Source organism: Pseudopodoces humilis, chromosome 8 (assembly GCF_049639895.1).
Source record: "Pseudopodoces humilis isolate 2021_Gansu_Grassland_sample_001 chromosome 8, ASM4963989v1, whole genome shotgun sequence".
In the NCBI taxonomy this organism is placed as follows: Eukaryota; Metazoa; Chordata; class Aves; order Passeriformes; family Paridae; genus Pseudopodoces; species Pseudopodoces humilis.
The window spans coordinates 22,215,399-22,237,596 of record NC_142207.1 but is presented as its reverse complement, the minus strand read 5'-3'; the positions used below and the strand labels follow the sequence as shown (position 1 = coordinate 22,237,596).

The 22,198-nt window shown below is 40.9% G+C and overlaps 2 protein-coding genes across 3 annotated transcripts in view; one reads left to right on the top strand and one right to left on the bottom strand.

Moving 5' to 3' along the window:
• The first annotated feature begins 1,616 nt into the window (after positions 1 to 1,616).
• NFE2L2 (NFE2 like bZIP transcription factor 2) overlaps positions 1,617 to 22,198 on the top strand; it is a 23,083-nt gene continuing 2,501 nt past the window's right edge. Inside the window, exons 1-4 of one of the 2 annotated variants that reach the window (XM_014249326.2) lie at positions 1,617 to 1,700; positions 19,499 to 19,768; positions 19,931 to 20,026; positions 20,365 to 20,544. In XM_014249326.2, the coding sequence (XP_014104801.2) occupies positions 1,671 to 1,700; positions 19,499 to 19,768; positions 19,931 to 20,026; positions 20,365 to 20,544 (576 nt within the window). In that variant the 5' untranslated portion in view covers positions 1,617 to 1,670. Of the gene's footprint in view, positions 1,701 to 1,926; positions 2,053 to 19,498; positions 19,769 to 19,930; positions 20,027 to 20,364; positions 20,545 to 22,198 lie in introns of those variants that run through there. The other variant, XM_014249327.2, reaches the window with a different exon arrangement.
• The window catches only part of HNRNPA3 (heterogeneous nuclear ribonucleoprotein A3), a 22,788-nt gene continuing 21,030 nt past the window's right edge, over positions 20,441 to 22,198 (bottom strand). The window contains exon 14 of the transcript XR_001331261.2: positions 20,441 to 20,561. The gene's annotated coding sequence lies outside the window, so the exon portion shown is untranslated. The remainder of the gene's footprint in view (positions 20,562 to 22,198) is intronic.

The window sequence follows — 22,198 nt, the reverse complement described above, 5'->3', positions numbered from 1 at the left end:
CAGACCTCAGAATAAAGTGGTACTACAAAAACAATATGCATATACTTTAAATTTTGCTGTTTGTTTTCCATTACAAATAATTCATTGTCACTTTGCATTCTACCTCCATGGAATCAAAGCCATAGCATTGTAAGAGCTGCTTCAATATACCTAATTCATTCAGCACATCTCCTGCTTAGACCTCCACAACTCCTGCTTAGACTCCACAGTGTTTAGTGGCTCCATGGATGTGCTTTAACTAAACTTTCATTATAAAGAAAGTGCTTCCACTACATCTTGTACAGTTATCAAATATGCGTATAAGAAATCTACCTAAATTACAGGTTCTTCTTCCTTCCAAGGGATATATCAATTTCATATAATTACACACACAGCTGCAACATGAAGGTGCAAAGAACTTCTAAATTATTAGAGATGTATCAGATTTATACACTTGTGCCATTTTTTAAGTTGTAAAGTCACAGTCTTGTGCCTTGAAGTGCAAACCTGAAAATGAGATCTTCACGCTAGCTCTGTTTAAATGGCACCAACAGCCCAGCAGCTGTGCATACCCAAAGCAGCGCCTGAGAGAAACTCAGGGCAGTGCTCTGGCTGCAAAGCACAGAAACGAAACACCCACAAAGGACTAGGGAGATTTCTCAGGTTTAGTAAGAGTGTCCTAATTCCACACTATTTGGTTCAATTAGTCATTGAAAGTAGCCTCAGAAATGGGCTCAAGGAGTGGCCATCTGAAAGGTACATATTGTCATATGCCAGGCTACACACAATTGCAGCAGACCCTTTCGAAAGTGATATTCAGTGCACTGATTGTTTTACTTTCAAGGGGAGTTCAGCTTGCTGAGTAAAGGAATTCACCATATAGCGACAGGTGCTTTAAGAGAAGACACTGCAATAATTTGGTCACAATAATAATCTGACACACGTAAGGATGCCAGCCTGCGGCATGTCTGCTCTAAAGCATCCCCCCTTACCTTTAGGCACACTCTGGCACAGTGCTTTGTTACTCCTGAGGAGCAGATGTGTTGGGGGCTGTGACGTGTTATTTTAATGTGTGTTGCATGTTAAATAGTCGGAAAAGGTTGACAAAATGGTATCAGGACTAGTACCATTGCCGCTCCGAGGGGAACCTCGCCCGGAGCTACCAACTCTAGACATTTGATGAGTGCCAACCCCGAATCTCCCGATGTCTGTTTCAGCTGGTTTGATGGCTCGTTCGAGGCCCCCTGCCCGGCAGCTGGCGCGCACGGGGCCGTTCGCGGGGCTCTGCCGTGCCTCCGCGCTGCCCGCCGGCTTGCCGGCAGCGCTCCCTGCTCCAGCGCCGAACTCAGCGGCCTCGCCCGGAGCAGGCCCGCCCCTCCACTCACCGCCGACACCCGGAGCGGGGGCTGCCCCGGAGGGAGGCGCGGGGCTCGGGGCTGGGCCGCGGGAGCGGCGAGCGCGGCCGAGGTGCCCGGCCCGGCCGCCGCCGCTGCCGGGAAAGCCGCCGCCTCCGCGGGTCCCGCGGGTGCTGAGTGGCTGCGCGGCCGGGCCGGGGCGGAGCGCGGGGACGGTCGCCGTCCCGGCGCGGCCCCGTCCCCAAACAGCGCTGGGAGAAGCGGCAGGAGGTGCCGGGCCAGCCGCCGCCGCGCCGTGCCGGCCGTGCCGGCTCTCGCCGACCCCGGCCCCGCGCCATGGAGATCGAGGCGGCCGCCGCCGCGCAGGTGAGGGCGGTGCCGCGGCCCCGGGCCGGGGCGGCGAGGGGCGGGGCGCCCGTCACGAGCCCGCGGGGCACGTGGCGCCGGCCCGCCCCCCGGAACGTGCTGAGTCACGGTGGGGGCGGGGCCGCGCTGCCCGCGGGGGCCGGGCCGGGCCGGGCCGGGGTCAGCGAGGGCCGCCCGCAGCCGCCGCCTCGGGAGCGCGGGGAGGGCCTGGCCGGGCCGGGCCGGGCGAGGGGCCGGGGCCGCCCCCGAGGGAGCGGCTGGGGAGGCGCCGGCGCCGGAGGGGCTGCCCGAGCCGGGTGCAGCCTCGAGTCGCTGCCCCCGGCGGGCCCGAGCGCTCCCGCTTCGCACTCGGGTGAGTTACCGCCGCTTCTCGCTAGTGCAGCCCGGGCCCGCTCCACGCGCTGTCCCGGGGCGGCTCCGGGTTCGCCTTCGGGTCCGGATCAGCCTGGCAGTCGCAGCCCGCGGAGCCGAGCCGGGCTGTCCCGGCACCTCCGGCTGCGGGAAACACCCGCCCGGGCTTCGGACACAGGGCAAACGGAGCCGGGGTGGCCTCTGCCAGGACCAATGTCCTGGAGGCTCAGAGGTGTTTGTGGTTTGTACTCATGTGCTGTGGAGGCTCTTCTCTCGAAGCCTGGGGAAGTTCAGGACTGTCGTGTTGCACAAGTGCTGCGTGAATAACTGAGAACATAATTGAACTCCATTATAAATTTACATAGTTTTGCTTTTCTTGGGCATTTGAATAGAAACGTATACTTATCAAAAAAATGCTAGGTTTAAAAAAGTAATACCTAAAACTTGTTCTAGAGCTGCTTTAATTCGTTTCATACTGCAAAATTAAGACTCAAGTGTTCTGATGCTGTTCTAGTGTGTGTTGGTACAGTATATGCTATGTAGTAGAGTTTCTTCTAATATTGTCCACGCTTTAGGATATATAAGTGGGTACTTCCTACAGATACTATCACTTCAGCAACATTGGATGTACCTTTTCCTGTCCATTAGATAGTTCCTTTCGAGTCTTGGGCTGCTCATAACACTGCTTGGCCCGTCTGTTTTTCTAGCCCTGGTAGCACAGGCCAGGTGGAGGCCATGACCTCCACCTTGCCTCCTCAGTTTGTTTGCAAATACTGCAACAGAAATCACTGTCTTGGCCTGTGTTACATAAACAGCCTGTGAATTTGGTTTTGCCTATATTATCCAGGCACTTTTGGTCTCATTCCTGATTTTCCCTAATCCACTGTGATTTCTCTTCCAGAAACCTCGCTTTGCCTGCTTTGTCAAACCCTCTCAACTAAGCCACCTGTTGCACTTTCCTATCTGAACTCGGCAGCTGCTGCTTCTCTTGCAGACCTAGCCTGAAAAGGCAGTGTGTTTTTTAGATAGTGACTTATCATCATCTTTGACATACAGTCCTAAATGTATTCATTAAATAGAAAATTCACATACCTTGTACCATAAAATGTTCACTCAAAATGAAGACAGTCTGCATTTAGCCCCTCAGATTTTGCAGGCCTGCAGGTGGGAAGGTGTTCTTGGTGTCTGTGTGCCTGGTAGCAATAGTCATAGCAGTGAGTGTTTTGGGATTGATAAAACTCCTTAACTAGATTGTAAAACCTCCACTGACAGCTGCACACTTCTGGGAGAGTTAGCAGAGCTATTGCCTGCAAAACTCCTGTAAAAAGTATTCCCTTGTTGTACCTTTCTGCCTGGAAAGAGGATGCCTACACAGATCTCAAACCACCCACGAAAAGAGATTGCAGTGGAGGAAGTGGTCTGGATGTTTCAATTCACGCTTGAGAAGGCAGGACTCGGTAGCTTTTCTCTTCAGTAAATGTGAAGTTATTGAAAAGGTTTATTGTAACCTTGTAAAAAAGCTCAGCAAGACACTTAGTTATTAAATTTTGAGCCTCACAAGAGAGCGAAAAGAATTCCCTTTCCAACACAAATAATGGAGCTGTGGGTTACACTAGATTGGAAGTAAGACTAATTGCAACAACTGGCAAAACCAAGTAGACAAATAATTGAGTGTGCATGCAAGTGTATCTGTTAGGGTTTTTCTACATGGAGAGTTGTCCTGAAGAATCTCCAGCTCAATTAGTGTGATCTCGTCAGTATAGAGGGCTTTAATGAGGGGTTACACATACTTTTCTTTTTCTTGACCTGCTGCATTAAATCGTCAAGTGAGTAGATTTATTTTTATTTTCTAATAGCCTCTCATTTCCATATGAGGGTAGATTCTGTGGGAAAGTTGAACAAGTACCCCACTCAGGGCTGGCTGCAAGCCTTTGCTTATTGGTTATGTTGTTTTCTGTTTTTTTGGTTTTTTTAGTTTATTGATAATGAAATTTAATAACCTTATTGAATGGGAATATCTGATCAATGTATCTGTAGCCATATCTATTCATGTATCTATGTGGATAAAATTCAGAAGTTCCCATATTTCTGAATATATTGTTGTCTACTAAAATGGAGGACAAGTTTGGAGGAAGATGAGAGAGTAAAGCAAGCACTTTCTTAAGTAAAAATGCATTTATTTTGACATTCCCAGTAGTTCTGTGCTCACCTTGATACTGAGCTATATTGGTAGAGTTTTCTTTCCTTCAAAGCTCACAAAAGAATATCTTTCAGTTAAGCCAGTGTTAGATACAATGCAGTATAGCATGTTCGGCTGAAATGAATGTGGCCTAACAGGAGCTGATCTTGTCAATCCATTCAGGAGAACAGCTAATTGGATATTGTTATTAGTGTAGTAAATACCCATCATATGAATCCTGTTCTGTAGCATGTCTTTAAAATGTGCCAAGAACTTACAGTTGTATTGGAAACTGGGGGAAGTGCAAGTTCGTTGTCTCAGAAAACCTGACTATCTGACTTGAAGAAATTAATTTTTAGCACTCAAAATTGGGGAGGAGATTGGCTTTGAGAGTTAATTGGGAAATGCTTGAAAGAGACCAAATTGGAATAAAAAAGAACGTTCATTGTAAGCAGAAGACCGCTGGATGTTCTTGTGTGCTTTAAAGAAGTTGGATGTTCGTGTGTGCTTTAAAGAAGCTGAGATGTTTTTGTAGGACTGTGTGGGTGGTTAGGAAGGTTTTTGTTCACTTCCCACTAATGTTCATGGGCAAGAATAAATTTTGGCTTTCTATCTTACTTTATTATTTTTCTTTTTTAATTGAAAAATAGAGATGTTTTAACAGTCATCCTGAATACTCATTGTTGCACCTGAACACTGTTTAGATTTCTTTTGCTTGCTTTACCTCTTGAATTTGCAAAACAGAAAAATACCTGTTTGATAGGTACTGCTACTTCCGTGATCCCGACTGAAATGAATGTAGCAATAGCATCTCGAACATACTTACAAGGTTTGTTAAAAAAAATGTCAGATACCTTTGTGGAGTATGCTGGGTTTTGTGAGGTGATGTTGAGGAATATTAGGAGTGGAAGGATCCAAGTGAAGTATTTGTTCTGAGTAAAATCAATTCATACTATTCCTTACTAGAGTTTTTCATACATAGTTGCAAAATTTTGTTGTATTTTTCCTTCAGTAGAACTAAGAAAACTCAAAACAGCAAAAGCTGTTGGAGTTTGTCACTGAAAGTTTTTGGAATGCAGTAGACTTTATAAGGAGAATGAAAATAGCCAATTGCAGGCTCAGAAAAGAGTGAACTTGAGGGAGAAAGAGAAAATATAGGAAGTCCAGAGGAAGATGCCAGTAAATGATGCCACATCTACCCATACCTGTAACACTGGGTGCGTGACTCATTGTGAAGAAGAAATTTGGTTGATTTTTATATCTTGAGCACTGCTTCTTTCCTTTTTTTTTTCTCTCTTTGCAATTATAAGGATAAACTTTAAAATTACTAAACCATTCACTAAATTTAGTCCAATGTGCAAGTGTGATGTATTTCCAATGATTGTCTTGGCTGAGGCCAGTGCAATACAAGTTCATGCAGTAACCCATTGGCATGAATTAAATATTAATCCCCTGCTGATTGAGTTACAGCCAGCAAGAAGTCCTGCAAAGTCTCTAGGTTAATCACCTGGTTAAAGTTTGCTTTGGCCTCCATCTCATTCCATCCCTAAGTAACCTATTATTTTAATGTAGCACATTCTTAGAAAACTTGAAAGGGTTTGAAGTCTGTTCAGTTTTCTTATCCAGTATATTATAACAAAGTTGGACTTTGTGCCACAGAATGCTGCTTTAGGTGAAGGGGGAAAACTATGACACATTGGCCAGCTTAGTCTATTTTCAGCAATAAATTGATTTAATTGGTTTTGAAAACACTTCGTTTGCTACCTCTGCAAGTCTTTTAATAGACTGATGAGAAGTTATGGAGGGGGAGCTGGAAGTCCTGACTTTGAATTTGTGTTATCCAAGGATGACTGATATACAGTGAACCACAATGCTGCTCAGGGTTGCTCAACTGCAATTCTTTTATGGCATATTTGTTTCATTAAGGTAAACAATTAAACCAGCGGTAAGAACTGAAGGCAGCAGTGCTATCTGTGGTGGATAGAACTGCTGAAAACTGTGGAAGGCTTATCTGGAACAGATACTGGCAAATGCATTGAATTAAGGATATGCAATGTGTACTTTTAGCTTTCCTACCCAGTAACTGCTTTCTGTATGGGAAAAGTAAAGGTAGTGACGGTCACGTATTAATTTGCAGTAACAAGAATTTAATTCTCTTATAGCACTTAAGTTTTTCTAAAGTAAAAGAGCAGTGTTACTGCTCTGTGTAGCACAGTAGTGAAACAATCAGAGCGACACCTATGTTTCTGTTTCTAGATTTCTAGATAATGCTTTTTAATTTTTCTTTACTGTTCTTTAAAATAAGAAAGTTTTAAAAATACATTTCCCCATTATGTTATCTTGTTTTAATATTAATTTAGTTTTACTTTGTCATGTGTATGCCAACAGTGGCCATTTCAAATGGAAGCAAAGTCTCTCAGAACCATATGTTTAAATTAAGTATTAATTTGGCACCATACATTTAAACAAAATATTAATTTGGGTAACCAAGCAGTCTGTAACAACATCCAGTAAAAGTGTTTAATTATTTGACCGCTTTGGAGAGGAGCATTTGTCTTTATCTTATGAAGGATCTGTTTTCTGCCTTTTGCCATTTTGAATTTTTGGTGAAATACTTTCTCTGTTTTCTTTAAGTGACGCATTGATTTTTCAATGTTATATGTCTATACATTGGCTTTGTATTTGCCTCTTAATTTATATGTTAATACTCACTTTAAAATTCACTTTAAAATACTTAGATATTTTGACATGTTGTTCTGGAGATCTTGGAAAGCTATTAGGAGATTAGAGTGTTAATAACTCAAAGTTGAGTTAGCATTGTCCTACCAGCAGAGTATAACTGCTGCTCAGTAGTATATTATTAAACCCTAGCACAAGTACCAATTGGCACAGCTCTAATAGAATGGATATAGCTTAGAAATAATACTTATGTGGCTGCAATTTATGCACTACAGATACAGTTGAAGTGTTTTATTAAGTCAGTTCAGATTCCTTATTTTGGCCTGATTAGCTGCAGTTTTTATACTGGGAAGGAGGAATGTAAAACAGTGTTTGTTTAGCAATTTGGAAGGTACTGTAAATGACTATTAATGTTTTCTATTTTAAAATGTAAACTAAACCATTTCATGAGGTATGTCTTTGTTGTGGATGCTGTTGCAGTACTGAGGGAATTGAAACCACTCAACCTTGTACATGTGTTGCAGTTAGACTTTAAGCCTAACTTCTGCAGTATTAACAATTAATTAAAAAAGAGAAGAGAAAGTTCAAGATTGAAGTTGCAGCAAAGTTATGTAAGATCAGCTTGAAACCATCTCTTTAAAACCTTTTAAGGAAGTATCTTCTGTATTGCTATGAAATGTAAAGAAATGAACTTTTCCCTCCATGCCCCCAGTTCTGTCTTGCAGTTTCAAAGTTTTATTGCTGTTTGCTGTATTGATTTTACATGCTGTGTCTTGTAAGTATAACAAAAATTCCACTCCTGGAGACAGCTTGCGAAACAAGGTTTGCATAGTTGGGAAATTGACTCAGAAGGAGTTTGGTTGATAGTGTGCCTGTAAGAGAAGGTTTGTTTTATGATTAAGGGTGTGTCTATCTGCTGTGTTTGAAAATTAATACCTACAAAATGTTAAAGCAGTGACTTCAACAGCTGAGTTATGTGAAAAGTTGCTGTGACTTTGATTTGTTTCCTGCTCAGGTCAATACCACCGTTTTGCTTTAAAGAGCTATGATAAAAAGATCATGGGGGTTTTTGTTTGTTTGAAACCTTGTGGTAAAATGAGTCTCTTCCTACTTATTGCTGTAATTAGAGTGGAAAAATTCCTGTGCTGCTTGGGCTCTCCATGGGGAGATCCCCATTCAGAATTCCCAGGCAGCACACGGTTGGTGCAGGTCTGCCACTTGGACTGCTGCCTGCTCCCATAAGAGGCCAGTTTTAATGTCTGCTCTGCAGCTGGCCACCTGGGCAGGGGCACTTCATAATTTCTTCTTTCTGCCTTCAGGAGCTGTTTGCTTGAGTTAAATGCTGTTGGGTAAGAAGACTGAATTTTGTTCTAAATCAGGGTATTTCCAGTTGGATTGCATGCAGTTATGTGACCAGATGACGTGTTCCACAATCAGCTGGGTAGCAGAACAATGAACAAGAGAGGATGACAGGGATGAGTGGGTGGCTCTGGAGGCTGGTGCAGCTCAGCTCAGAAGGGTGAGATTTTCAGATGCTTCATGGCTGGAAGAAGGTGGGGACTGTAGCAGCAGAGGTCATCTGAGACCTGTCAGTGGGGGTATTCCATGCCAGTTTGTGACACTAATGCTTGGCTTCACCACTATCACAGGAGGAGTCACTGATAGGTCTGCACCAGTGCAGATAATAGTCATGAAGTGTCCTCGGTACAGGTGTACAGTAGACCCTGGTGCAATCTGCTGTGAATTACTTGACGTGAGATGCATGGACATGTTTTCTGTTTTATGACACAGAATTATATTCACAGTTGGCTTTGTTTCTACTGTAGATGGGTCTTGAGCAAATCTGTGTCATCTGAGGAATTTCTGGAAGATTGTCCCACTTATATTTGTAAAATAAATCAAAAAAAACAGTAAACTTTTGAAATAAGTAGGATTTAAGACACTGAAGGATGAAAATAGAAGTAAGTCAGCAACAAGGATGGTGCTAGTAAAATAAGATAATATGAAAACCAGAACTTATATATGAATCTAAATCGTGATTTCTGACAGCTGGTCTTCCCTATTATTTAAATTTAATTATTTGGTTATGGGAATGCACATCATATTAATGTGCCTTATAGCTTTGTAACAGCTATAATAGGTTGTAACAGAGAATTACAGCCCAGTGACTTCTGATACTGTGCTTTCTATTTTGGTTTTAGTATTTGAAGTAGAATGTTATCAGGTTAATTCTTCAACTAGTATGGATTGTTTTGACTCAGTGAAATGCTGTAGTGCCATGGAATATTTTCTGGCTTGATTTGTAATCCTTTATCATTGACCACTTCAGGAGTCCAGTCTGCACTGACCACTCTTGGGGATCTTTGCTCAGCTGACAGCTAGTGTGTACATCTCTAGACATCTTTCATCTCTCTGAGTTTCTTTATGTTGGAAAAGCAAAGAATAGAAGCCGCTTAAATAATAAAACTCTTAATGGAGTCCTTCAGATCAATCTGAAACAGTGTCACTAAGGTCAGACCCATAGAATTAATTTAAATTCAAAATGAAGCTTGGGATGAGAGTTTTTGATAAAATGGGCTATGAGTCTACTGTGTAATCCAAGGGGACAGACATGGAAGAAGCCCCAAGGAAAGTAGTAGGCAGTAGAGGCTCTTGATTTGGATGGAAGGGCAGTTACCCATGGTTGAGTTTTGTGGTTTTGTTGCTCTTTTGAAGATACTGAGCATTTCTTTGGCAAGAGGTATAAAACCATTTACCTGCTCTGGTTTATGCCTTGGAAGATGAGTTAGATCCTTTTGCTTTCAGAATTTATAAATTGAAAAGTGAGGGCTGGAATGCACCACACAGACAAAGCTTTAGTTTTCTACCCAGTTATTGCTCACTTTCTGAGTGAGTTTACCATTTTTAAGCAAAAGCTGTCATTGTGGACAGAAATGATAAATTGACATGTAGATGCCTGACTTGTTGGCTCTTACTGAGTTTTCTGATTTAGTTGTTTAACTTTGAAGGACCTTCATGTGAAATAAATTCCTGAAGCCTTTATGAGGGCTGATGATTTCTAGAGGCCTTCTTTTTGCAGATAAATGTGTGGATTACAAGTGCAAAAGAACATGAGTAAAATCTACCATTGCTTCATTCTATGGAAGGATAACTCATGTATCGTGGTGTGGCTAGAGAAAAGGGCAAAGCTATAGGAACTCCTTTCATGCAAATTAAATAATGATTTCTACGATGCTTTGTGTAAATTTAGGCAAAGTGTTGTTGGTCAGCAGTGCACAGTAGAATGCTATTACTGAAGTATGTCACTGTTGACTGAAGTATGTCACTAATGAAGGCTGTTCACAGTGTCAAATTAAGTTCACAGTGCCATTTAACCATGATTTACTCTTTTGGAAAGACGTTGCCAGCACAGCTAAAACATGCTCCTCTGGGTATCCCTTTCTCAAATCTGTTATGACTTTGTACTGCCCAGTGGTGAGCAGTTGAATAGCAATATAATTTTGGCCTCTTTTCTGGGTTTGGTTTCCTTTCCCCTTGCAGAAACTAAATAATAAGTGTGCTAAGGGTTGAGCATTCAAAGAAAAGCCTGCCCCTGCTTGTTTAGTGAGCTGTGCACTGGCTGAATACCCTGTCTCTATGGATTATGTATGTGAAAAGGGCACGTTAATTGCGGGACTGACTCATAAATGTGTTTAACACCTGTGCCCCACGGACTCCAGTGAGAACTGTGTACCTCTGTACTCTGCCAGATGTGGGCACACTGGAGCAAACACTGTTCTCTGCAATATAACCTTATTCTTAAGCTTTTAGTCTTAAGATAGTACTGGCTGCTGACGTGTTCCTATGGAATTTCCTTGATGCAGCCACAGTAGCTGTGTTTCTGAAAGAGGGCTGCTGGGCATGTGCAGGCGGGACACTGGGTGAGCCTCATTGCTTTCTAACTCACCCAGGCACTCCGATTGCTTGCCACTGTATTTGGGTCCTCAAACAGCAATAACAAAGCGAGCTGCTTGTGGGATGAGTGAGGTGGAAGTTGACAAGACGGGCCTCCAGTAGTGTCAGAGCACGCGGTGTCCACATCCAGGCCGTCGTGCAGCTGAAATGACCCAGCTGGCACTGTCCCTGTAACTTGCCCAGCCATCAGCACAATGACACGTGGAAATGGGGATTTTAAACCAAGATGCTGATGTGGTGAAAATGTGTAGTACAAGAAAGATATGATCATGGAGAATATATGGACCCTCAAACAAACACACAGTTTTCCTGTTTGGTTTGAAACATACTTTTCCAAAAGGTATGAAATCAAAATAGTGGCTGATAGGTTATAACCCAGGATTTATACAACCTAATGTTATTTGCAATTTTTTAGTTTTTTATCTCCGTTCCTATGTTCATTTTGCTTCCTGATTTTTTGATTGGACAAAAGAATGTGCTATAATTTGACTGGATCATATTTCCCAGATGACAGAGCCATTATTATAAACAAATCCTCTTGTGTATAAACTAGTGACTATCCTGTGGCAATGTCTGCAGAGTATATATTTGGCTGGATACAGCAGAATAGCTGGAAGATAATAATTGAACAGGTGGCTGTTTTTCAAATATTGTAGGTTCAATATAGAAAATAAAGTGGGACACAAAGGCTTTTGTATTCCTGTGGTTAAAAGATCAGCAGTATTTTTCTTATATTATTTGTTTACATATAGGGTTTTTTGTTGTTGTTGTATAACTGACAAAATTCAATAAATGCCAGTTCCATTATGATGCTGTTTTAACTTGGGAAGAAAAAAACCCAAACACAAATAAAGCCATTAAAGCCGTATTTCATTTCAGGAAGAGCTCATCTATCTGAGATGGCTGCTGTTTGAATACCTTTCCAAGTGGAGTTACATGGTGCAGTACAAGGTGATTAAACAACAGCTAGAAAGTCAGCCACGGTAGAATCTCTCACCTTACTTGTTGGGGCAGCACAGCAGAATTTTGTTGATGTATCAAGCAAAAACAAATAGACAGACTAACCCACTCTTAGAAAACAATCCTGTATTTTTGCCAGCCTCCTAAGTTCATTATACAGCTTGTGTAATAGATTGTAGCTTGAATACATATTAACTTTTTGTGCTTATTGACTTAATTTTGTAATCCTGCTGATGCAAGATAAAGAAATAGCAAGTCAATAACACTGTTAAGCTGAAAGAGGGATTCAGAATTGGAGTGTAAGGGACGGCAATGCTACTAACCAGATATACTGTGGAAAAGTGAAAATTGGATTAACACAATATAATTAAGACTGAACAGGGAAAAACAGATCCCATTTAACTAAAACAGCAAAGCTCTGAAAACATGTACTCATTGCTTTGGATACAGATACTTCAGAAAGCACTCTGGAATGTCAAAAGTTTTAGGACTAAGTTTGAAGAACTGGCATGACAACCATGGCCATTTTTAGCTTGTTCTGAGCAGCCACAGTAGCACTTGTAAATATGGGCATAATTCAGTTTATTCAAGAAAAAGTCATTGTCATGTTAGACCTTACTTAGATCTTTTCTTTATGACTAAGGCAGAAATAAGGGAATATGGAGCAGATACAATGTATGATAGATCTGGTCCTCAGTCTAGAGGATAACTTTGGAAAAAATAGGTTCTGGACAAAGAAAATATGTACCAATGTTAAATTTAAGATTTTGCTTTCTGTAAGCCATGTAAATGAGACAGTGTAATTGGGTGTTTGGGGTTTTTTTAAATTTTTTTTTCCTTTAAAGTATGTCAAGGCAGGATGAGTCCAGACCCCATTCAGCCCCTGGAAACCAACATTCTATATTAAACTCTTATTATTTTAAACCTGCCATCTAAAATACGTATTGATTAAACAAAGAAAAGCATAGCTGCTTTTGGAGTGTCTGAGATAGACCATGAAACAATCTTCTGCAGAAAGATCTGCAGCACTGAGCAAGAATTCCCTGATCTGTTGTACCGTAAATGGTTACCTCAAAGCAGACCAGCTGTGGTGGGAAAAGAACATAGGTGTATGTTTCTGACTATTGATGATGAGATTGAGCCAGAGAGGAGAGTGTGGCTCCTGCTGCTGTGCCCCAAGCTGGGAGTGCTGTGAGGCGCTTGCACATGTCCAGTGTTTTAAGGAGTGTCAGGGAGGTGGGGATTGATGGATTTTGCAGAAAAAGAGAAGGCTTGCCAGAGTGAAGAAGTAAACTGTTCTGTGTTCTTCCTTTTCCTCTTTGCTGTCTTTCTGATGAAGGTATTTTTCTTTATCTGCTTTGGTTTTGCCTTACTGTTAGCATTAGGATTTTGCAAGTTCTGGAATTGAAATAAAATTAGTACATTTATGGCCATAAACATTCTTCAACAGCTATTTTTTACTGCAGTTAAAATCTTGCTCATTTTATGTTCTTCAGGCTTAAAGGAACTTGTGTTTTCACTGTACAGGGTGTGTTTTTTACGATGTATATACGAGGTATATTTTTTCCCTGGCAGTTTGGAAAGCTTGTTTGCTGTGGGATATGTTCAAGAAAACCATAATGTTGAGAGCTGTACATAACTTACAGGCTTAGCCTTTGTTGATACCATTCCTGGAAGATGACATTTCAGGTAAAACACATAAATAATCAGCCTCTCAGAGGAATTGTTTCTGGAGTGGGGGTTGGGAGAATGTGTGGGTAATATCCAGAACTGTACTTCCAACCAGCCAGAACCTCTCCCAGTCTTTGTCAGAGTAATGCCCTTAGGCAAGGCTTGTAGTGAAGTTTTCTTAAGAATGCTGGAGAATACAGCCAAGGAATTTTTCAGCTAATCTAATTTATAAGTGTAGATCCTGACAACTTGACATTTATTAAGAGAACTTGCTGTTATACAGTGGGAGGTACAGTCTGAAATATGAGATGTGTGTTAGGAGAAAATACAAATTTGCATACATAGACTTAACATTTCAGGAACTGATCTTATCTGGCTCTGTTGGGGCAGAAGAATGTCCTAAGATACATGGTCTGCATGGACAGCATTTAACAGGTTTATTTATACAGACAGGGAGTGAAAATTCTCTTGCAATATCACTTCTCTAAAGCTGGGGCTTTTCAACCTTTTTTGAGTCCTTTCCTAGGTAAGTTAGCCTGCCAGGGCTTTAAGAGTGTTTTGTGACTCAGGCATCCAGATACTTTAGGACCAGGAAGAGAAAATGGGTATAAAGAAAGAGAACTAGGCTGTAGTAGTCTCAAAACATACTGGTTTAGTGTCAGTACAGTCACACCAGTGTTAGGTGGCACAGGTATGAAAAACAGAAAAAAGACATCCCCTTGCATCTATCCAAGCACCTTGTTCATCCCAGATTTCTTAGAAGGTCTTGGTGAAAAATATGGGACAGCAGACAGCTCTGCAGGGCACTCAGGGATTTGACCTTGTGTATTCACAAATCACAGGTTGCTGTCAGGTGGCTTTGTTTGACAGCTGTCTGTTCTGTCACACTTCCAAACCCTGAATTCAGATGTCTGAAATTGCTGTAGTACTCCTCTGCCCAGCATTGTAAATAACTTCTGTCATTCCCTTTTCCCCATTTTTCTCAATTGTTTTTAAAAAGTTAGGGTGTTGTGCTAACTTTGTCTGCTTTCTGTGCCTTCTCTTAAGCATAAGGCTTATGTGTCCAGAATTTTGTTCTGTAATTGTAAGCTGTAATTAAGTAACTTACCTTGAAAAAGATTTAGAAAACTAAACAGTAGTTATGGAGATGCCAGACATCATCTGAAAACATTAAATTATTTATAAATAATTCTTAAAAACCACTTGAACAAAATCAGTTCCGCCAGAGGATAATGAGGTGAAAACCTTCAGCTGTTGCTTCCACTGTGCTTTTCTTAAGCGGTAAGATGCTTCCTGCTCCTCTTGTGCTTGCCTCATTACTTGATGGCCTCCTTTTCATTATTGCCTTGAAGTGTCTCAGATCCTTGAGTCTGTCTCACTTCCAACACATTTCTTTTTATTAATGCAGAAATGTAAAGTGCTTTTTTTCTTCGTTCCCTTCACTTTCTGGAAAGCAGGTAAGAGCTGAGGGATACTTCACCCTGTCTGTTTCTGTGAGTAAGCTGTAGGAATGCTTTCCTGCTCCTCGTGTGGTGCTGGTCTGAGCTCCCTGCTGGATGCAATAGCCATTGATTCTGGTGCTCTTCTATTGACTCATGCTGGCATGTGAAATCATCTGTCTTCGTGGGGTTAGGTGCTAACAGATCATGGGAAAGGAAAACAAATCCTTGTCTGGTGAGAGATTCTGCTTGTGTTATCTCAATTTATGGTGCAAAAGGCATGACATTAGAAGTAAATGCACAAGCCTCACAATGTACTCTATATCCAGGGGATAGCTTACAATGGGTTGAAGGTGCTGAGATTGTTTCTCTGCTGACACTTGGGCTGCTGGATGTTTCCATTCCAGCAAGGTGACCTGTAAATGGCTTGTATTCCAAACAGCACCAAAACCAGTCAGATAAACCAGACAGGGATGAAACAAAAGATTAGCATTTTGTTTAAAGCACGGAAGTCAGTCTGTGAAAGTAACATGAAAACAGGGTCTCTTTCCTTTGTTTACCCTTCTGCAAATGTTTGCTTAGGAGCAATAAGAGTTAATTGTCAAACTTTACAATGTAGCCAGAGATTTTCTCATAAAATGTATAACAGACTCTGCCCAGATGGCAAATGCTGATATGTAAATCTAAAACATGAAAATTTCCATTGGGGGCCAGATGGTGGCTTAATGTGAATTGTTTAACATTTATGTTTATCTTATTAAAAGTGCCTTTATATGTCCAAACTAAGCTATCAATGTGGTTGGAAGAGCATATCACTAAATGAACAGAAAAATCAAACCATCAGTACAAGCCACCTCCTGCTTACATGGATCATGGGAAAGCAAACATGTCTTCTGTTGAGAGAAGTTGCTTCTGTGTCTTCAAAATTGCGAAGAAAATCAGACCAAAATCAACCAAAATCAAATCACTGTCTGCTTGGGAAATGACTTACACCCATACCATTTTCTCCAGAGTTAAAAATGTTGGAAGACAGTTATGCACAAATAGAATCCCATAATGTACGTGTCCTTGGCCTGGGCGTTGGTGTTCGGAGGGAAAGAGCTGAGCTCCAGGCGAGGGGGAAGCACTGTGGCTGCAATCCCTCCTGGGCACAGGCCGGGCTCTTCCTGCGCGGCCTCTTGGCTCTGCCAAACCCATCGTTTCCTCTGATGCAATCCAAGGAGTTGCACAACGGAGGAAAGAACAAGTGGGCGCTTGTGGAGGCTGTCACATGAGGCTGTGCCTTTGCAGTAACTGTGTCTGATATTCAGGGAAGTGGTCAGCCTGGCTCTGCAGGGCAGCTGCCAGCTCTGCGTCAGATGAATCTTTCACAGGACTCGGGCTGCACGTGTTCCAGTTTAGATGCCAGTCTGTGCTCACTTGTCCCTCCAGTGAGTCTTTCTGAGACCTCCTGAGCACATCCTGTTGAGGCATCTAAAAACCAGCGGGTCATTCTCAGACAGGTTTAATAGCTGTAGTTACAACACTCCAGGCATCTTCTGGGATACTTTCACAGTAGAAGGGGAAAATTGCTTGATTGATGAACCTAAAATGGAATGCCTGCCTGTGTGGGTACCTCTGTGCATGTGTGTGCTGGTGTTCAGCAAGGCAGGGAAATAAAGGGGAAGACTGTGGAGAGGCTAAAGGAACAAAATTGCAAAATGTTTGCTTTAAACTGCAAGGGTTTTTTTCAGAGTTCTTTGCCATTACCTCGTGCTTCTTGTGGTTGTGATTCATTCCTTAGTGAATCACTGGTCACTGTTGACTCCCTTAACTTTGACCTGAGGCTTTGGACTAATAACCAGAATACTTTTTTCCCTTGAAAAGGGAAGTATTACTAAAAGCACTGGCTGAAATTATAGGTAAGTGTTAAGTGGCAGGTTAATATTTAAATTAGCATGCTGTTAGATACTACATATCAGCATATTGACCAGAAGAACACTTCCTCCACGTAGCCCATTTATGTTAAGAGAAATTAATTAGTTGAATTGTTATTCAAAGTTAATATTGCTGTATTTATGTACAGCTTTTCAAAATTAAAATGGGAGGGCTCTTTTCCAGTTACATGGTGGTAACAAAAACAATACAACCCATCCCTTTGGTTTTAAGTGTTGCTAGCACAATTAAATAAAATTTAAAAGTGCTCCTGATAAGCATTGCCCTCCAGGGTAGAGCATGACACTGTTTGGCAAAGCTTTGCTCTTTGCTAGAGATAAAACACTGACCTAAATATGGTCCTTTGAAAAATGGTGATATGAGCCAATCAGTGCTGTCATATTTGTCAAACAACAGCTCAAGATCCTGACAGTCTTGATAAGTATTCAAGCATATTCATTCCAAAAAGAATCCTGAGCTGACTGCTGCACGCACAAGGAGGCAGTGGTGTACAGCCACAGCATTTTCTTTGGTCAGCTGCTGTCTTTGGAGACGTCTCATCCCACAAAGGAGGCAGCACCCAAAGCTTCTTACTTGGTAATGAATATTGCCATTAGAATGGCTGAAAGATGTAATAGCTGGGTTTTAAGTTTTTGTACTAAGGCTACGTGGGTTTTCTTCTTAAGGAAAATGTGTTTTGCCTTCTGTAGCTACAGAAAGAAAAGCTCTTGTTTTTCATGATTTAACCTGAAACTGAGCACCAGTTCTGATACTTCTGTGCATTATACACACACATGCACAAAAAAAGTCTCTTGATTCACATTTTTAATGGTGCTTTGTAAATGAATAATTCAGAAGTGAGCCCTAAATTCCAGATCCTGCAGTTTTATCCAGAACATATTGCAAATGCTCAGAGACTAAGAAACACTTTTGGATCTGCTGCAGAAGGAGACACTGAGCAGCTGGTAAACTACTGGCCCTTAATGAAGCTATACCATATTGCAGTATCTCCAATTACTGCAGAACTTAATTAGTTCATTTTAGCCTGCCAATCTGGAAAGACCAAACATTGTCTTGGGCAGCCACTGTAATAATTTCAGCTACTTCATTGCTGGTCATTAAAACTGAGTTTGGTCTCTCCCAGCAAGGTGTATTAAATATGTTTTAGATTTGGAAGTGCCTACATTGTGTTACACAAAGGTATTTTATGTAACTACCCAATTTTAGTAAAAATACATTTTTTTAGTTATTAGTAGAAGTCGTTCGTGCCATGTGGAATGAGGGCACTGAATTGGTTTGTTCAGATGTGGACTTGGCCTAAAGCTCTTTCCCATAGCTGTTGTACAGACGTGATCATTTTGAATGGCAGCATGAGCTGGCATTCAGGTTACTTCACTTCTCACTTTGAAGATAACTTTCAGGGAGAAGGGAATATTTTAATTTGATATGATGGCAAAAAATTGTATCTTGGGTGTAGAGCTGTGGAATGCATCAGGAAGGTTCTGTTTAAATGAAATGCAGTGTTTGGTGTATTACTTGTAGTGTGTTAATCTGATGAGGATGCCCAACACTGAACATTATTTTCACATGCTGACCCAAAGGGTAATTTGAGTAATGTGGCTAGCAAGTATTAAAATTCTGTATCAGCAGGCATACAAGTTGATAAATTTTCAGTGCTAGGTTTTCTTCTTAGAAGAAAATACTCTGGACTTCAGCCCTGAAAAGATTGACTATTTGAACAGTAAAAAACTAAAACAAAAGAATCCACTAACCTCCCTGCCCTCCCCCCCCCCCCAATAAAAAAACCTAGTGCAATAAATTAAAAGTAATTGTAGCCAAAGCAAGTAGTATAAAGCAATTTTTTTTCCTCAATAGTAGAATTCCATGTGGACTCTGTGATGAGCCAGGGGCCAACTCATTAAGAGTATTTGAGACCCTGCAACCACTGTTTATACTCAGTTGCTCCAAACCAGCCAAATTTAGCACATCAACACTAAGACTAAGATAAGACTAAGACAATTTTTTACTAATAGTCTTAATAATTGTTCTTAATGCTAAGTGATGTTATGTCACTTGGTGTCTTTGAAACCAGATTCTCTTCCAGCTCTGAGACTCTGTTCTGCTGATCTTTTAAGATTAATACCAGAATGGGACATTAATATTCCAAAATACATTTTTCAGTATGGCTATTATAGTTACTTTAGGAAGCCTCCATCATGTTTTTAGTCAGTTTTTGCAGTTTTGCAAGAACATGTGAAAAATTTACATGGTCAAACTTTTCTATTTCTCTACTTTCTCCTAAAATTTACTTTCTTGGTGACAAAGTCATTCTGTATCTTCATGTTTTCTATGAGACAAGTCAAAAAAGAATATATTTATCCTCTGGCTAGTCCCTGTATTTCCTTACCAATTGCAATTAATTCTTGGTTTCTGTGAGCCTATGTCTGTGCCACAGAAACCAAACCATCAGATCACACACTTCAGAAAGGTCATATAGAGCCATGTTTTATTTTGGTAATTTTGTAGGATTAAGAGAATAAGCTTCAGTTACACGAGTCTACCCATTTGACACAGAGATTAAAAGCTTTGCTGTTGTTCTAAACCAGTTCTGCTGTGGAGGAACTTGCTTAAAAAAAGCATTTCTGTTGCAGGACATGAACTTGATTGACATCCTTTGGAGGCAAGATATAGACCTTGGGGCAGGACGTGAGGTTTTTGATTCTAGTCAGCGGCAGAAGGAGTATGAACTCGAGAAGCAGAAGAAACTTGAAAAGGAAAGACAAGAGCAGCTCCAGAAAGAGCAGGAGGAAGCCTTGCTGGCTCAGCTGGAGTTAGACGAAGAGACAGGTGAATTCATTCCTGTGCAGCCAGCTCAGTGCATTCAGTCAAAAGATACTGAGCCACCCGCTGTTTTCTCACAGGTAAACTCCAGTGTTCTTCTGAGTGTGTTTAACCCTGTCTGCATTCACAGGAAGGCATAATACTAGTGGCTGCCTAAAGTGAATTTGCATGTCTTGCTGTAATGGAAGATACTCTGTTGCTCAAAGATGCAGTAACCTTTTTTTCAAAACTTTTCTATTTAGACGACAGAGCCTTCAAAACCAGAAGCAGAGGCCTTGTCCTTTGATGACTGCATGCAGCTCTTAGCAGAAGCATTCCCTTTTCTAGATGAGCATGAGGTAAAAATGCACAGTTTAGTGGTTCTATGTGTGGTCTTCCTGGGGGTCAGTCTCATGTCTTCTTTGACTAAGATTTGTCTTCAGTATAAGACTAATTTGTGATCTGAGTTTTGTCCTCAAAACTCCAGCTGGCATAAAGCAGTGAGTAGGCTTGAGCCTATTTATATTATTCCATTATATTTTTAAAAAAAGCTTTTCTTAAGAAACCCGTTTGTTCTGCAGAAATGGTAGGAGAAACTAGAGTTTTTGCTTTGGAAATACACATCTGTTTCTTTGAGTGGGTTTTTAAATGATAGTTGTTTTGTTCAGCTTTTTAATTTTTTGTTTAAACTCTTCAGGTTTCTTCAGCTGCATTTCAGTCACTGGGTCCTGCTCAGATCAATAGCAACCCAGCCTTTGTTTCTTCTGATCAAACTCAGCCACCTGAATCCTCTGATCTAGTACAACCCACTGATGCAGAGAATATGCAGAACATAGAACAAGTTTGGGAAGAATTACTGTCCCTTCCAGAGTTACAGGTTGGTATGATAAGCACCTGAAAAACAAAGCATGATATTTTTGCAGGACTATAGTATTTTGGAGAAGGCAGTACAATAGCATCTGAACAGATGGTAATTATGACTTGGTTTCTATACCTGTAGGGTGCTTATAACTCAATATAAGCTTTATTTTTTTTCAAAAAGAGTATCTTGAAAAACACATAGAAAGAATGAAAGGAGTTGTTTATGGATAAGCCTTAATGAAACACTTCTCAGTCAGAACTTCCTCATGTTTAGCAAGTCACTCTTTGCTTCTGTGTGCAACTTGATACAGCTTGATTGTTGTTAAAATTCAGCTGCTAAAAATGGACACTTGTGAGTCATGGATCTACAACAGGAATTGTTTTCACAAGTGTTGTTGTAAATGTTGGGGGTGCGTTTTGGCAGTGTCTCATTGTGTGAATATGATTACTTTTGCATTCAACTTTTATCTAAGGAAAAGGTTTTTTAAAGTTGATAATAGAATATATATTTAGGTACACAAAAGAGTCATGTGTATTTATATGAATACTGCTCATATATCTTCATTAAGAACAACTTGTGTAATGTACATGAACTGGATATTTCAAAGGAATAAAAAATCACATTTCTAATACAGAGAATATGTAGGGATTTTATCCTATGTTTATATTTCAATTTTCCTTAGATTTGACTATAAAATTTATTTTCAAATATATTACTGTAGAATGCCATCATGCTTTCCAGCATGCTGCTGCTCTGCTTTATGCTAATAATACAAGAGATGATTTCTTGGTGGAGTGCCCGTAAATCTGAATCATGTTTCAAGAAACTAAAAGTGAAAATTTGCAGGAGCTGAATTTTTCCTGCCACTTTCCCTTTTCCCTTCGTCTTTTGATATTTTTTATATTCTTCTAGTTTTCTAACATGATTACTACATTAGGTTTAAAGGCCCCACATAAGTAACAAGGGCAATTGGCTGTGAAGAGGCAGCAGTGATGGTGAAATACATTAAGAAACCAAACCAAAATAATCTATTGCAGTAATTCTGAATAGTAATTGAATAATTTTCTGAAAAAAAAAGATAATTAAATGAGGGCACTGCCTTTTACAAATTATTTTTAGAGAAATGGAAAAATAGAGCTCTCACATTGAAAATCTTAGCTTAAACCATGAACAACCTCTAGTTAAGTAATTCCTGGGGGACAGCAGGCCTGCTTATTTCAACTTCAGTTAGGCAACTGCCACCCCATTGTAAAGTTGTTCTTGTAGCCAGCGAAAGCCCATCAGTGGAGCAGTCTGATGCTCACACTGGTGTTAGCCAGCTGAACTAACATGTATTTGCCAGGCTTCATGTTAGCACTCTTACTTCAAGAATTACGTTGCTCTGTGCTGAACAGCTCCTTCACTGAGTAAATCCTATGAGAATCTTGGTTTTGGGGAGCTGTGATGTGGAAGTAATAGTGTTAAAAGTAATTGTTTGGTGTACATGTTCTTTAAGTCTCATTCAGGAATTTTACGTTTCTGTACTCATGCCATTCCTAGCAGTGGTGCTCATGAGTTCAGACCTGGCAGCTCCAGGATCCCCACTAGCAATTACCAGAACAGGAGGGCTTCATGCAGTTTCCATAACACACTGGAATGGGTGTCTTGAGCATCTTGCTCTGAGCCTGAG